This window comes from Macrobrachium nipponense, chromosome 42 (genome assembly GCF_015104395.2).
Source record: "Macrobrachium nipponense isolate FS-2020 chromosome 42, ASM1510439v2, whole genome shotgun sequence".
In the NCBI taxonomy this organism is placed as follows: Eukaryota; Metazoa; Arthropoda; class Malacostraca; order Decapoda; family Palaemonidae; genus Macrobrachium; species Macrobrachium nipponense.
In genome coordinates this window covers 41,658,670-41,675,620 of record NC_061103.1, presented here as the reverse complement: position 1 = coordinate 41,675,620, position 16,951 = coordinate 41,658,670, and the positions used below count along the sequence as shown (strand labels likewise).

At 38.2% G+C, this 16,951-nt stretch overlaps 2 protein-coding genes across 2 annotated transcripts in view; one reads left to right on the top strand and one right to left on the bottom strand.

The window, feature by feature from the left end:
• Positions 1-3,989: 3,989 nt before the first annotated feature.
• On the top strand, positions 3,990-10,306 carry LOC135213144 (uncharacterized protein DDB_G0271670-like). Its single transcript, XM_064247084.1, has 2 exons — positions 3,990-4,708; positions 8,619-10,306. Exons 1-2 carry the CDS (start codon positions 4,370-4,372, stop codon positions 9,576-9,578), a joined length of 1,299 nt encoding a protein of 432 aa, XP_064103154.1. The 5' UTR covers positions 3,990-4,369; the 3' UTR covers positions 9,579-10,306.
• Positions 10,307-14,207: 3,901 nt separating this feature from the next.
• The window catches only part of LOC135213145 (uncharacterized), a 38,918-nt gene continuing 36,174 nt past the window's right edge, over positions 14,208-16,951 (bottom strand). The window contains exon 12 of the mRNA XM_064247085.1: positions 14,208-16,915. Coding sequence (XP_064103155.1) covers positions 16,800-16,915 — 116 coding nt within the window. The 3' untranslated portion in view covers positions 14,208-16,799. The remainder of the gene's footprint in view (positions 16,916-16,951) is intronic.

The window sequence follows — 16,951 nt, the reverse complement described above, 5'->3', positions numbered from 1 at the left end:
AGTGTTTTTACTTGAGAGAGAGAGAGAGAGAGGGGGGGGGGACTCCTGTAACAAAAGTACTCACTAACACATCTGATTCGACATATAACATAGGCCTATAAACCAATCCCTTCACATACTCATTTGTATTACACTCTGAAAGCGCCCACAAAATACATAGGAAGTAAATTAACAAAATTAATATGAAATTAACATTTTATCAAGAGTTCACGATAGTATTTATAGTATTTAAACACCGGCATACATAAACAAATGTGCATGCTGTTATCAAAACCACATGGACTCAAGAAGCCTACATGACGAAATAAAACAGCATACTGCATGGATGAATTGGAACTAGTTGTAAATCTTACTGGACTATTAAATTAGAGTCCTGCGAACTGGAACTTAATTCTAAAGGCTTACTGCACCATTAGATTAAAGTCCTGTGGGAAATTAGGACAAATCTGTGACTTGATCTGTGCGGGCATTCCACATAGGCCTACATGGGTGCATACGCAAAAATATAATAATTACTCAGCATATCTATGTTTCTTTAAATATTGCAGAATATGTTTTCAGATATTTGCTTTATTGTCCTCAGGAATCTGTTAGATAGCAGAACGATTAAGTGCATTAGAAAGCAAAGTAGAATAAAAATCATATATATATATATATATAATATATATATATATATATATATATATATATATATATATATATATATAAACAAATGGTAATCCAAAATGGTTGTTTTTAGTGCTGAACGGATTTTTATTCAATTGTCAGAAATTAATTTTTTAAAAAAGATCTGAATAGTTCATTCACGTTAACAATTTACGCCCTCGCATTCTCAGTCGTTTCAGATTACATATTTAAATATATGTTGACTGACTGATTAAAAGTCACTCAAACTAGTCACAAAAATATTATCGGTGTAAGGACATTTCTGAATTTGGGACCCATTTGTCCAAAGATCAGCGTTTTCTTTGATAGTTCACCGTTTTCTGTGGATGAGGGTCACTCGACCTTGAACCCGCATATATCAAAATGAGCTAAAAAATGACCTTAACCGCTGACAAAATAAAAGAGTCACAACTTAATACTGCGTTGAAAACAATAGTCTAGTGTAGAATGTAATTAATATGTTGTGAATTTTAAGACTAAATCGAGTAATTGAGAATACTGAAGTAGTTCGTACTAACGGTAGACATACGACATTCATGAACTCTGTCCAAAACTCTTGACTGATTAAATTTGTAATATTATGGGTTGGGCCAGCTGAACTTTCTATTTGACATTATCAACTTTCTATTTGATATCATTATTTCACATAAGCTTCTTAACTTATTTAAACAATATGATTGCATTGAGGGGAAGCTTCTAATGATAATGATAATAACAACAAAACGAAACGTTACATATCTTACATAAAATCGAGCACATACTATTACCGTAACTCTACCTTATAAACCAAACCTCATTAAGTATGCAGGATGGGATTAAACTGTCTCTATCTTTCTGCCATTAACATTCCAGGGCTCGTGACCTGTCACAATATACTCTTGATAGGAAGGTCACACACACACACACACACACCTGTCAGCCTGACCGTGCAAATATGAAACCGGTCTCATTCTACGTACATAAATATAGGCCTAATGAAGGAGGTTTATCATAGGTATGTAATGAGTAAATGTGAGAGTGATAAGCGTTTCTTATTTGATCAGTTTATTTCCTCTATTGTTTATAGGTCTATCGGGTTTTATGGGAAAATATAGCAAGCAAAAGCTTACGAACACTGTGTTTGCACCAAGCTGCCAGCCAAAATGAGTCGGTCTAGTTCTTTCATGCAGCCACTGTTCAGCACTCTCTCTCTCTCTCTCTCGCTGAAACCATACAAGTAATCGCTCTCTCTCTCTCCGTCTCTGCCTTCCTTTTCAATGCTGGTAAACGCCCATTCACTCTGCAACTATCACACTTTGAACTGTTAAATCGTGGATGAGCAGAGTGCAGAAAACTTTCACCCACCCCAACCCATAACAAAAAAAAAATTGGGTGGCCAAGGGAATGTTCATACCTTGGGTACGTTGTCTCCCAATGCCCCAAAGCAAAGGGCCACCTCAAGGGGAGGATGTTAAACCCCAGGGTGAAAGGAAATACTCACTAAAAGGCATTTAACTAGTCACTCCTTCACAGCCAATTAGCTGAGGGCTATTATTTTGATAATGAAGAAATATATATATATATATATATATATATATATATGTGTGTGTGTAATTAATTTCGTAGTCTGCCGAAATCATGCTACAATTATTCTCATTAAAAGATCACAACAGCTGTGGCTGGGTAACTGTAGCAATGTAAATATGCATTTCCTCTGTAATCTAGCTGAGTTATAAATGGACATGTACGTATATATACTAATTAAACCACAAATGTCCTTTAATATCCGATTTCCTCTACCTTAGAATTAATATATGTATCTATATATATATAATATAGATCATATCTATATATATATATATATATATATATATAATAATATAGTATATATATTAATATATATATTATATATGTGTGTGTGTGTGTTTGGGGGAATTTTTTTAGTATGGTGTTTTTATGTTGCATGGAACCAGTGGTTATTCAGCAACGGGACCAACGGCTTTACGTGACTTCCGAACCACGTCACAAGGTTCCTATCACCCAAGGCCAATATAGTACTGTATTGGCCTGGTTATCATAACCACCGGGGGGGGAAAAAAAATTCCCCTTCGGTTAACACATGAAAATATATTAATGCCGAGGTAGAGCGAATTGGATACTAAAGGGAATTTGTAGCTTAATGAGCGTATATGAATCACGGTGATACGATAAGATTCATGTGCACATTATATATATATTTTATATATTATATAATATATATATATAGATATACAATAAGCAAACGTCTATGTATTTGCCCTTATTTTCTGGGCTTCACAAATCCTTAACCATCGCAACGTTCAAACAGCCTTTTACAACCCTAAGTAGCCCCTTACCAAATTTGGCGTAGTCACGTCAACCCATTCCCGAGTTAGCAGGCAGTTTGCGGTGATCACAACCCATCTCACAAAACTGACGTTAAGGATAGGGTCTAATTCAATTAATAATCAATATATTGATAGTGGGATAGAGATAAATGGGCCTAAGTGACGACTGATAATGCATTTTCTTTAGACCTATGATTTATTTACGTTGACGTAGACTACTGTTGACGCGTCTGTTTATGCGTAATTATCTTAACACATACACCCGTCATCGCAGCACACCAGCAGCACGTTCTTCACGCCTTATGATATGCAATGAAGCTTCGGGCGGGAGGCTCGGTAGAGAGCCGCCTCTCTCTCTCCTTCACGGCAGAGCGCCCGGCCCTCGGCAGCCATTATCGGCGTTGCCAACATGTATATCCGCCTCGTCTTTTTTCCTCTTCTTCTTTTTGCTAATTAGTCTCTGCTAACTCAGAAAGATATGTTGTGGTTATGTTATTATAATAAATAGTTGCAATGTTATAAAAAGTTGTTAAATATGATAAACGGTTGTCGTAGGGCTCGAACATATGACGAAAACTGAACGACGTTAGGGCGTGGATATGTTGGCCAGCCTGGCGAGAATCATCCTCCCACCTTCTTGGGCTCCTTTTATCTATATCGACGTGGCTCGAATTCGTCTTGTTTAAAAAAAAAAACAACGAAAGAAGGAGGAGGAAAGGAAGAATAGGGAGAGGGAGAGGAGGAGGAGGAAGGAGAATAAGAAGAGGGGGGAAAACGAAACGAAGAGAATAGTTAATAAATAAACAAATAAAAGTGAAGGGTCGAGCGACTGAGTGGCTCGGGTTGAAATCTATGGACTTGGCTAAGCGAGTGTCAAAAGAAAGAGGTGTGTTCTCTATTGAACCCTCTGAGAGAGAGAGAGAGAGAGAGAGAGAGAGAGAGAGAGAGTGTTTGAAGGGTCGAACCCTCGCTGCTTTGAGCAGCGGCTTAAAGGCTAGCATGCTACCCTACCAAGACCGGCTGGCTGGCTGGCTGGCTGGTTGCTCTCTCTCTCTCTCTTTCCCTGTCTCTCTCTCTTTCTCCCTCTCTCTCTCTGTGTCCACCATATCCGCACCACCCTAAGGGCCTAGCAGCAGCAGCAGCAGTAGTACAGGAGGAGGGTAGCCTAGCCAACTCTGCTTCAGTCTCCCAGAAGTTCGGTTACACGTTGGAACCGCATTGCTGTCTCGCCTTGCGCGCAAACTCGTCACGTTTTTCAAATTAAATCATTTGATCGTTTTCGTCGTTCCTGGCGTCGCTGCCAGATCGCTCGGGAAGTCAGCCACTTTTTCGAGTCAAGTCGTGGTCGTTGTTCGACGATGGTGGGTCGCTGGAGCGAGGCGGCCACCCTCAAATTCGTCTACTTTTACAAGCTGCACGAGTGCCTCTGGAACCCCCGCAGCGAGTTCTACAACCAGAAGGACGCCCGAAACTTCGCCTACGTCGACCTCGTCCTCCAGATGAAGATGCCGGACTTTGACTTGAGGGCGGCCAAGGTCAAGATCAAGAACCTGCGCGCCCACTACATCAGCGAGCTGAAGAAGGTGCGCTACGCGGCGGCCGTGGGCGACAGGTACGAGCCGACGCTCTATTGGTTCAAGGAAATGGATTCGTTCCTGAGGGATACCATCGGCGATATACCCAGCCTGCACCAGCCGGTGAGAGCGAAAGAAGCGTGAGAAAAAGTTTTTTTTTCTATTGGTACTTCTTTGGATTCAACTCTCTCTCTCTCTCTCTCTCTCTCTCTCTCTCTCTCTCTCTCTCTCTCTCACAGCTAGGTAGGGACAACACAGAAAATGTTGGAGGTTTTCTGTTGATACTAATTTCTCTCTCTCTCTCTCTCTCTCTCTCTAGCAACTGAGCGGGAGGGCGGGCGCTCAACATGATATTAATGGAGGTAGCCTGTCGAGGTGGGATAGGATTCTTGTGTCGCCAACTTCCCCCTGTTGAGTCTAATTTTCTCTACATTACTACCTTTAGTCTTTACTTATATAGGCTTCATACACATACGCACCCATATATATATATATATAATATATTATATATATATATATATATATATATATATATATATATATATATGGGTGTGTGTGAACACTAGTCACACTGAAATCGAGATGTATATTCACATAAAACCACTAATTATAATAATCATTAGACCGAGTCACTTAAGCTAAACATTGTGTGTGCACATGTATGTGCCAGTTAATACAACGCGCCCGAGCGCGCGCTCACTTGGCTACAAGGGGGACGGAGGGACCAAAATAAGCAGAATGTTGAATAACTTGTCCAATGACCGTTCCTTGGGACCCGCCAGTACCGAACCAGACCAGACCGCCAGGCCATCTTTAAAAGAGGAGGGGAATTTCGCCCGAGTTTTATTTCGCGTTTGTGTGTAAAAAGAGCCCCTATTTAATAAGGGTTAATGGACGTTACCTTTAAATCGTACGCTTTTCAGCGACTTTTTAAATATTTGATAGACGATTACGACAAGTCGTTGCCTCGCGGACGAACGAGACGGGAAATGGCATTTATTCGTCAGGTCGTTCTCAACATTTCCGGGGCTGGTGAAGATAAGATTAACCCACAACTGTTGGGGAAGGGCGGGAGAGAGAGAGTTGGTATTTACAGAAGGTTGGGTGTGAACTACCTGTTTATATGTTAAAGGGGTAAAATGGTTATTTATTTATTATTATTATTATTGGTATATAATAAGTAAGACATTGATAAGTATATAAGTATATAAATATATATATATATATATATATATATATATAGATAGATAGATAGATATAGATAGATAGATATATGAATGTCTTTTTACTGTAATACAACAGTATAATATGAAGATAAAAGGCCCATAAAACACCATATGGTTCCAACGTTAAAATAAGTGTTTTATGAGCCTTTTTATCTTTATATATATATATATATATATATATATATATATATATATAATATAATTAATAAACATGATGGCGAAATATATAAAACGGAAAGGATGATAAAATCCCAGGTGCATGAGTCTTACGTAACACACACACACTCTCTCTCTCTCTCTCTCTCTCTCCTCCTCGGTCTCTCTCTCCTATCTCTCTCTCATCTAAAATTCCTTGTCCCCCTCCTCGCTTGAATTTTATCCCTTTGCTCTTAAAGTTGCTACTGCAGTCCTACATTCTCTCTCTCTCTCTCTCGAGATATGATTACTGTCCCCTCGCTTGAATTTTATACCCTTTGCTTCTTAAAGTTGCCTACTGGCAGTCCTACATTTCTCTCTCTCTCCTCTCTCCTTCTCCTTTCTTCTCTCTCCTGCTCTCTCTCTTTCGTGAGATATGTTTACTTTTCCTCGAATTGGTCTATTTTTCCCAGTATTAGTCTAATTTCCCCCTCTATTTGCCATTTTCCCATATTGGTGTGTTGTTTCAAATATGTATATTTTCCCTTATATTAGTCTGTTTTTCCCCATGTTAGTATTTTTCCCTTATCTATCAGTTTGTTTTCCTCCATATCAGTCTATTTTCTCTCCTCATGAGTATTTTTCCCCAAAGAGTATTTGCCCATATGATTATTCTTCCACATATGCATATTTTCCCCATATGTCTATTCTCTACATATAAGTATTCCCTATATGTCTATTTTTCCTATATGAACATTTTCCCCATATTTCTATTTTTCCCATATTGGTATATTTTGTGCCCATATCAGTCTATTACTCCCCATACTGGTCTATTTTCCCCCCCAAGTCATTCTATTTTTTCCATAGATTGGTCTATTTTTCACATACCGGTCTTTTTTTTTCTAGGCCCCACGTCAATTTTTTTCCATATCTGTCTGTTTTTCTCATGGCAATATTTTTCCCATGTCAATATTTTTTCCCATACCAGTCTATTTTTTCGTATATTGGTCTCATTTCCCCCCTATCGTTCTCAGTTTTTCTTTCACAATTTTTCCCCATTTATATTTTTCCCCATATCAGTCTAATTGTTAACACCCATCTCAGTAATTTTTCTCACATCAGTCTATTTTTCCCATATCACTATATTTCATCCCATATCAGTCTATTTGTTCCCTCATCGGCCTATTTTTCTCCATATTAGTCAATTTTTCCCCATAGTGATTTTTCCCATATCGGTCTATTTGTTCCCTCATCGGACTATTTTTTTTTTCATATCAGTCTATTTTTCCCATATTAGTCTACCTGTTCCCTCATCAGCCTATTTCATTCCATATGTCTATTTTTCCATATGTCTATATTTTCCCATATCAGTATCTGTTCCCTCATCGGCCTATTCTTTTTCATATGTGTATTTTTTCCATATCAGTCTATATGTTCTCTCATCGGCCTATTTTTCCCCCATATCAGTCTCTTTGTTCCCTCATCGGCCTATTTTTTTCCATATCAGTCTTTTTTCCCATTTATCCATCTACAGTTCCCTCTATTACCTATTTTTCCCCATAGCTCGTTTATCTTATGGCCGCTCACCCCGGCCCTATTTTGTTTCCTATTCAATTTTTTTCCCATATCAGTCTATCCGTTCCCTCATTGGCCTATGTTTTTCCCATATCAGTTGTTCCCTCATCGACCTATTTTTTTCCATATCAGTTTATTTTTTCCCATATCAGTCCACCTGTTCCCTCTCCGCTATGTTGTTCTTATATCTCTATCTGTTCCGTCTCATCGCCTATTTTTCCCCCATATCAGTCTCTTTGTTCCCTCATCGGCCTATTTTTTTCCATATCAGTCTTTTTTCCCATATCCATCTATCAGTTCCCTCATTGACCTATTTTTCCCCATAGCAGTTTATCTATGCCCTCACCGGCCTATTTTTTCCATATGTCAATTTTTTCCCATATCAGTCTATCCGTTCCCTCATTGGCCTATGTTTTTTCCCCTTAGTCTAATTTGTTTCCCTCATCGGCCTATTTTTTTCCATATCAGTTTATTTTTTCCCATATCAGTCCACCTGTTCCCTCATCAGCCTATTTTTTCTTATATCAGTCTATCTGTTCCCTCATCGGCCGTATTATCATATCAGTGTAATTTTTCCCATATAGTCTATCTGTTCCCTCATTGGCCTATTTTTTCCCATATCAGTCTATTTGTTCCCTCATCGGCCTATTTTTTTCCATATCAGTCTATCCGTTCCCTCATTGGCCTATGTTTTCATATCAGCTGTTCCCTCATCGGCCTATTTTTTTCCATATCAGTTTATTTTTTCCCATATCAGTCTATCTGTTCCCTCATCAGTAATATTTTCCTCTATATCAGTCTATCTGTTCCCTCATCGGCCTATTTTTTCCCATATCAGTCTATCTGTTCCCTCATTGACCTATTTTTCCCCCATATCAGTCTATTTGTTCCCTCATCTGCCTATTTTTTTCCATATCTATTTTTCCCATATCAGTCTATCTGTTCCCTCATTGGCCTATTTTTCCCCCATTCAGTCTATTTGTTCCCTCATCGGCCTATTTTTTTTTCCATATCAGTCTATCTGTACCCTCATTGGCCTATTTTTCCCCATATAACTCTATTTGTTCCCTCATCGGTCTATTTCCCCCCTTCTCCAGGAGGTCATCACAGCCGACTCGATCTACGACAGCTCCTCCATCTACGAGAGCGGCTTCGGCGACGACGAAGACTCCATGGAGAAGCCCATGCCCTTCCTGCACATCAGCGAAACCCGGTCCTTGGCCCCGCCCAGGAAGAGCAACAAAAACGACACCAGCACTACTTCGTCAGGAGGAAGAGGTGGTGGTAGTGGCGCCCCTTCCAATCGTCGCATCAATTCGTCGTACAGGCCAGGCCCCGCGAGCAGCAAGAGGCGGAGGAAGCAGAAAGAGGCCATCCTGGGAGAGGAGTACGCCGACGAGTTCGAGGCCTTCGGCAGAAGCGTCTCGGCTCAGCTGCGGAAGTTGTCGCTCAGCAGGGCGCTCCGGGCGCAGTCAAAGATCCAGGCGATCCTCACTGAAGAGAGGATCCAAGACTTGGAAGCGACGGCGGCAGCAGCATCTCCTCCTCCTCCTTCCTTACCCATGCCCCTGCCCTTACAACTGCCGCCGCCTCCAGCAGCAGTCCTGCCAACATCACCTCATGATCTAAGCTTTGGCCTTGGTGTTGGAGGAACTCCCTCCACCACTAGTCTCACCAACACGACGGACAGCGGCGTCGAAAGCGGGATCGACACCACCACCAGCAGTAGCAGCAGCAGCAGCAGCAGCAGCAGCAGCACTAGCAGTGCTGCCAGTAGCGTCGCTGGGGGGCTGCCCAGCCCCACGACGCCCACTAGCATCGACAGTAGTTCCATGCCCTTAGGAGGAATAACAACAACAACAACAGAATCAACAACGACGTCCTCGACTTTGACTTCGTCCTCCTCCTCCAGTAGCATCAAGGCGCTGAAGGAGTTCAGGAAGTCGGGGCCAGATCCGACCTCAGCACCGACACCGCCGCCTAACGGTGACGTCATCATCAAGGCTGAGTGCGAACTTATCACTCTGGACGAGGACGACCCTTTCGAGGGACATTGAGCCTTTGTTCGAGAGAGAGAGAGAGAGAGAGAGAGAGAGAGAGAGAGAGATCCAGTTTATAATCTAGATGAGGACGACCCTTTCGAGGGACATTGAGCCTTTGTTTGAGAGAGAGAGAGAGATCCAGTTTATAATCTAGATGAGCACGACCCTTTCGAGGGGCACTGACAGAGAGAGAGAGAGTAAAATTAATCTTGTTTAAATCATTAAATATTCTCACAAACTAATATTAGTTACTTTCTCATAAGAATTGTTTATTTTAATTTATAAATATTTTGTAATAAAAAAATGTAACACGAGTGTTAAAAATCATCTATTGTTTCTGATGTTTAGTGAGTCTCTCTCTCTCTCTCTCTCTCTCTCTCTCTCTCTCTCTCTCTCTCTCTCTTCATAATGAAACACTGAAATAATCCAGATTTGGTTTTGTAATGTATTTATATTCTATTTATTTATTTAGTAAACTGTGGATACCTATACTATGCATTGAAGTGATATTGTTAATTCCTGTTTATTTATATTTACATTTACATTAATAATTATAAATTAGAAGTATAACAGTGATTGGTAAAATATAGTTTGGATAATTGCGATGGTTTAAAACTGTCTTGAAGCTGTAGATATTATTAATACTAGTATTGTTAATCATACCTGTAAAACAGTGCAGCTTGAGTGACTTCACCAAAGAAATTAAACACACATACACAGACACACACAAACATATATATATACATACAATTATCTATATATATATATATATATATATATATATATATATATATATATATATATATATGTTATACACACAAAACCAGGTCACATTGGCAATGAAATATAATTTATTTTATATTATTGCAAAGATGGATTTGTAACATTCCTTTATATATATATATATATATATATATATATATATATATATATATATATATATATATATATATATTAGTATTTATACCATCATTTTCTGTAAATATGTACAAACATACATTTATATATAATGTGTGTTTTCGAAAGCAGACACACGTGTAGGCCTATATAATGTTCCTATGGATCTTACAAGTAATGTACGCATTATTTATTGTGTTAATGAAACAACCTACATTTTTTCCTTTTGTCAAATTTCTCTTTTTTTTTTTTTTCAAACTTGCAACAAATTATTTCAGACGACAATTCTTCCTCCCAAAATGTAAATTTTTTTTTATATTTTTCGATGTGATATTAGGTAGATAGATAGCTTGTACCTTAGGCGAACGAGTTTCAAATGGCATATTTTTTTAATTCAAATAAAGGAAATGGAAAGTAGTTTTTCTGGTCTTTTTTTTTTTAAGCCTGGTGTAGGCCTACATAAGTGGAACTCAAATCGTGATTGGCCATTGAGGTTACAGTTTGAAGGTATGGAAGTCTATGGTAGTTCCAAAGTTGGTGCATAGATCTAGCCCTCACTACAAGAATTCCTGCCTCGGAAACATAGGCCTATAAAAAAAACGGCGTTTTCGAAACCCTGGATAATGGCACAACCTAAATGGAATAGTATCTCTATTTGAAACAATCTTGGAAAGTATGCGTGCGCGCGCGCGAGAGAAGTAAAACAAACTGAACTGGATTCAAAATGAGTCTGAAAGGGAAGCAAAATAGAGAGTTCGGAAGGTGCCTGAATCGAAGTTCTTGCAGAGAGGATTAAATTTAGTCGTAGGGTGGCCAAGAAAAGGGGTCAGAAAAAGAGAGAGGGGGAGACATTTTCCATGAAAGACAGAAGTATGGCGAGAGTTTGAGTTAACGTTAATATTGAAGTAAGCCTAAGTTATGACATTCGGTTAAACAACAATTAAATTATTAATAATTAATAACGAAATTTATTCTATCAATATTTCGTCTTATCATAATCATTTTATTGTGGCGGCATAACTCCAGCTAAAATATTATACATAACTTGTATACTTAAACCGAAAATTATTTTACAAAATGCAGATGTGTCCAAGTGTACGAATTTGGGCGGTACTTGGCAAGTGCATAAGTGAGGGAGAGAGAGAGAGAGATAGAAAGTCAGTCTGCAGGTGACGCTTATATGACGTCATCACCTGCCTTGCCATACTTTGGGTCCGTGATAGCAAGCCATTTTTTTTTTAAATTTCAAATCCTGCTTAACATTGTATATTATATAAAGATATATATTTAATGTAAATATCACTTTATGTTTGTTTATAAGTGAAAGATAAACGTTGACGATTTAATTATGATGTTAAATGGAAAATTGGTAACAGGATCCACATCGAGTGTGCAAATAGGGTCACGTTGGGAATGATTTCTCAAATGGAAAATCTTACCACACCCCCCTCTCTCTCTCGTCTTACCTTTATGAAAAATGCGATAAGAAAACGCCAAATTCAAATTGCCAATAACCCCAAACAGACGAGTTTCAATTTTAAATACAGATCAAAGACATAGGCCTACACCTGTGTCAATAGGGAGACTTCCTAACCTAACTTTCCCTTTGCCTTACCTTGACCTAGGGAGCTGTGACCTGACCTGGCCTGTCCTTTAGGAAGTAGGGAGTGGAGTTTACTCAACTTTGACCTTCGAAAATAGCAGAACTATGTATGTTTTTATAGGAGGAATTATAGTCTTTCATAGGCCTATTGTGTTATTTTGAAATTACTCACAAATGCCTGATTTTTTAAAAATTTTGCTTATGTTCAATGGCAGTTTTTGATAATTTAAATTAAAAGGCCTATCAACTCTACAGAAATATTGGAGAAAGAGCCTACCTTGGGCAGCCTAAGAATTTCCATGCTTGTGACGTCATCTACAAGTGATGGTGAGTGGGTAGAAGATGGTGAACCTCGGGGTATTTCAACTTATTGTTTTTGTTAATTCCCTTTCAATGGATGTCACTGATAAAACAGTCTGTCACTGAAGGTTTACCGGTGTAGTAGGCCTATACAATAATGATTTAGTTTCATCATCTTAGGGATAAAAAAAAAAACCATTAGCCTCTTCCATTGGTGTTCATGGTATTTCACTCCTTACAGCTTGCAGAGGCCTATGCTGCGTAAGTTTGTATGGTGATGTTCATTTTTTGTACTAGCAATGATAAATAAACCATGGAGTATAAGGGCTCAGTCTTTGCTCATGCTATTCTGTTGCATGAATAGGCCTAGACTTTGTCTTTGCCATGCTTGCACTATTCTGTTGGATGGATGCGAGTGCAGTATGCCTAATTACCGCTTTGATTCACTCCATTTACTGCAATTCAACCTGGAAAAGCTGTCATCTGCAAACAATTAGGCCTATTCCTTCGAAGGTTGGGCTATTCTGTTTCATACATACAAATAATGTATGTCTTTTGTTTGGTGAGTTTACGTTGCATGAAACCAGTGGTTAGGTATTCAGCAACGGGACCAACGGCTTTACGTGACTTCCGAACCACTTCGAGAGTGAACTTCTATAATCAGAAATACACATCTCTCACTCCTCATGGAATGGACGAGAATCGAACCCGCGACCACCGAGGTGCGAAGCAAACACCAAACCAACCACGCCACTGAGGCGCTGATGTAGGTCTATTCTCACTTTGAAATCAATCTTTTGGTAGATCTATATTAGTACTATTCCGCGGCGGCCTAGACTATGGCAGTTGCGGTTTTTCTGTGCAGTTTTGCCTCCTGAACAAGAATTTCAAGTAATATTTATTAGGACGACTTTAATTAACCCCCAGGGGCTCTTACACGGCGAAATACATTTGACGACCCAATTCCTGGTGGCTTTATTCGCGGGGACGAATGATGCGGAATGCTTATATAGAAATACCACCAATCTTTTTATTATAGTTCAGCCTAGAAAAGTTTACGCGTTGTATAAACAATTCCTTGACTTTCCAACCTCAAGAAGCAACGAAAAAAAAAGCACTTTAAATTCCACACCACTGTAAACACAAGAGACAAGATTGAACTGCTGCAGTCCCACATGAACTACAGAGACTACGGTGACTGTGGTCCTATGTTTACAGTTTCAAGGTGTACATACAGTTTGGCATTTACTCATGAAAGAAGCAAGCTACAACAAATATATATACTAACTTATATTTAGGTCTAAGTTAAAGGAGAATCTACTTATCATATTCTTGGGAAAAAGAATCATTGTTATTTACTTCCTATTTTTTTTCTGCGAACGACTTGGTGGACTCGAGGGACTGTTCTTTATGAAGAATGTTGATTTATAAAGAATGTTGACTTTCAAGTTAAAATGCTTAACTTTCTCTTACGGTTTTACTTGATTATATGAAAGTTTAATGTGATTTAACTGCTACTTTATTGTGCTATTTGATGGCACTATAATAGAGCCTGTTATTCAGCTCTTTCGAAACTATATTGTTTTAATCTCGCCTTTTCTGACTAGCGTCTCCTGTTCAGAATTCAACTTTTTTAAGTCACTCTTTTAATAACCTAACCTATTATAACTCTCTTATTTTCTAAATTAGTGTCTCCTTTTATAACTCAAAACTTTATAACCCTCTTGTTCTAAACCAATGGAGATGACAAGTGTAAGCGAATTACAAAGCTTGGTGTAAACCTCTAGTCCTACGAGGATTAGGCTTACACAGCTCTCAATTTGGGACGCAAATAAAAGGGTGTGGAAATTCAGTTATTATATTCAGGCCATTTACATATCACTGCATTCACATTGAGCTTATGTAGAGCACTTGCAGAGCACTTGTAGGGCACTTTTTTAAGAGTAACGCTTCGGCTTAATTGTTCATTCATAGCTCTTGCACTTTTCTGACGAATCTTCTCTTCTCTGTTCACGAGAAGCTAGACCCAACAAGGATATATTCTACACTTTGGAGTGCACCAGTCCTCTCAACAATTTGCACAGAGCATTGTAGTTTTATATATAATATATATATATATATATATATATATATATATATATATATATATATATATATATAACTACAATTTTACTTTTGCACCGATTTATAATTGAATTGTCAGCCTAATTAAGGCTTTGCACCATTGTAAAAATAAGTTGCATAAAGGTTAAACAGAAGGGGCTAACGCACTGATAAGTGTTTTGGAATAATTACAGGTCTAGGAATGAGAAAGGAAGCAGATACAGGCTTTTAAATTCAATGACAATGTTGGGATCCAGGCTAAACAGTATTTGACTACATTAAATCCAAATTTTGACTTATGAATTGGCATTCTCAAGGCCTATATTGCCAGCCTGGCATCTGAAATTGGTTTTACGGTAGCTACTGAACAACGGATAGAACAGACGCGTTTAACAAAAGCCTTAATTAGGCTGACAATTCAATTATAAATCGGTGTAAAAGTAAAATTTCATGAAGCTAAATTTTCAATTCAAGTTTCTTGGCTAAAAATTCAGTTATAAATTAGTTTAAAAGTTCGCTGAACGTAATTGCTATAAAATAACGGAGTCAAACCATTCACGGGGATGGAATGAAGGCTTTAACTTAAATTAGAGGTAAAAGATTGTGCAAAACAAAGGGAAAATGGAAATTTTGAAAAGCTTTTGTAATGACTATTGTGTACTGTACAAACCACACTCTGAAACTGGATCAACACTATACTTCTGTAGCTCCAAGAAAGGTACTATTCATTATTTGTGCACTTCCAGAAAACTCTTAATATAAAACTTTTTTCACAAGGGTGAATGATTTAAGGGAATATCAGTCTATTGGCCTATTCCTGAGCACCATCAAATAGGCCTATCATTGACTATAAATTATTTGCCACCTTCAGAATATCTACCCCAAATCACACCAATGTCAGATTATAGCATTTCTCAGGAGAAGTCTGATTTCTCTAGAGAAGTCTTGGAAAGCTTGATGTCTCCAGAGAAGTTTATAGGGTTTGGTACATAGGCTTAAGTCAGCATAATTTATTGAGGAGTCTTAGTACATGGGCCTAAGCCAACATACCAATCGTAATATGGTACCTAAGCTACCACGGTGGAAATTAAAAAATACTAAAAAAGAAATTGTGGCTCATAGTGAGCTCACATAACGTCAATGTTATGGTGATCTTGTAATGGTGTCATGACATGTTATGGAAGTATCTCAAACATGTCTACAACTTTGACTGGAAAATGTCCACAACTGCGTAAGATGTACTTCTTGGTTCACATCATAATGTAAATACAAACATGGTTCTCTGTAATAGTGTGACAAAACATATTGATATTCATAACAGTGTAAATGTTGTTTACCATAATACAGGCAGTCCCCGGTTTACAGCAGGGGTTCTGCCGTAACCCGAAGCATCATAATTATATTGGGAATAGCACTTACAGTGCTGTTATGGTGTTGTAAGCACTGTAAATCTGGGTTATGGTACCATAAATTGGGTAACAGTGCAGTAGATCCACTTACGGCACCAAAAAATTGGGTTTAATGACGCCATGAGCCTAGCACTGTAAGTCCGGAACACCATGACCCAAACTCAACATAACCTGGGGACTGCCTGTACTGTATACAGACATTCGTCTTTGTGATGACATTTTAAATCTGACAATCTATAGGCCTAATTACAATGGTGTGATTTGGTGAAAACATTGTGAAAATGGGAACTATAACTAGGCCTAGAGCACCTCTTCACCCTAAAGAATATCAATATATCATTATATGCGTCTTTTCATTTGTGGTCCCAGACTGCAGTAAAACAAAGAAAACCTACAGCAACCTAAATCTCTCTCTAAGTTTGAATTTTCATAAAAAGAAAGTTGGAACTAACTATTCCTAGAGTATCTCGTCACTCTACAATATATGAATATATCAATATATATATATATGTATATATCACCATTTGTGGTCCCAGACAGTAATAAGAAAAAGAAAATCTACTGCAACCTACATCTGAGATTCAAAATTTTCATAAAGAACATACAAATACAAAAGCAGGTCACTGAACGAATTTAGGTAGGCCTACAGCACCTCACCACTCTACAGAATATTAATTTATTAATGTACTGTATACAGTATCATTTGTGGTCCCAGACTGTATTAATAAAAGAAAATCTACAGTAACCTAAATCTCTAAATCTGAATTTTCATAAAGTCTAACGATTAAAAAAAAATGGCTCCGTGAGCGAACTGCGGTCTGCACTCCAATGACATATATATTTCAACAACAAACAGATCTTCAGCAAACGAATATATTCAATATATATTTTCTAAGTCATCCATTATTAATATATAATAATTTTTCATATGTTGATCACTTTTCTCAGTTCCCTTCTGAGGATTTTCCCAGCTGGAGATCTTGGGATGGCTGATATGACTTCCACTCCGCCGCGGAGGTGCTTGTGTGGGGCTGTCTTGTCTGAGGAAGAAAAATTATTAATATTAATTTAAATAG

Bases quoted from the DNA above. Each gene is read 5' to 3' on its own strand.
- LOC135213144 (XM_064247084.1), top strand. From the start codon at position 4,370: ATGGTGGGTCGCTGGAGCGAGGCGGCCACCCTCAAATTCGTCTACTTT. The intron at 4,709-8,618 runs GTGAGAGCGAAA...CCCCTTCTCCAG, and splicing joins TACCCAGCCTGCACCAGCCG to GAGGTCATCACAGCCGACTC.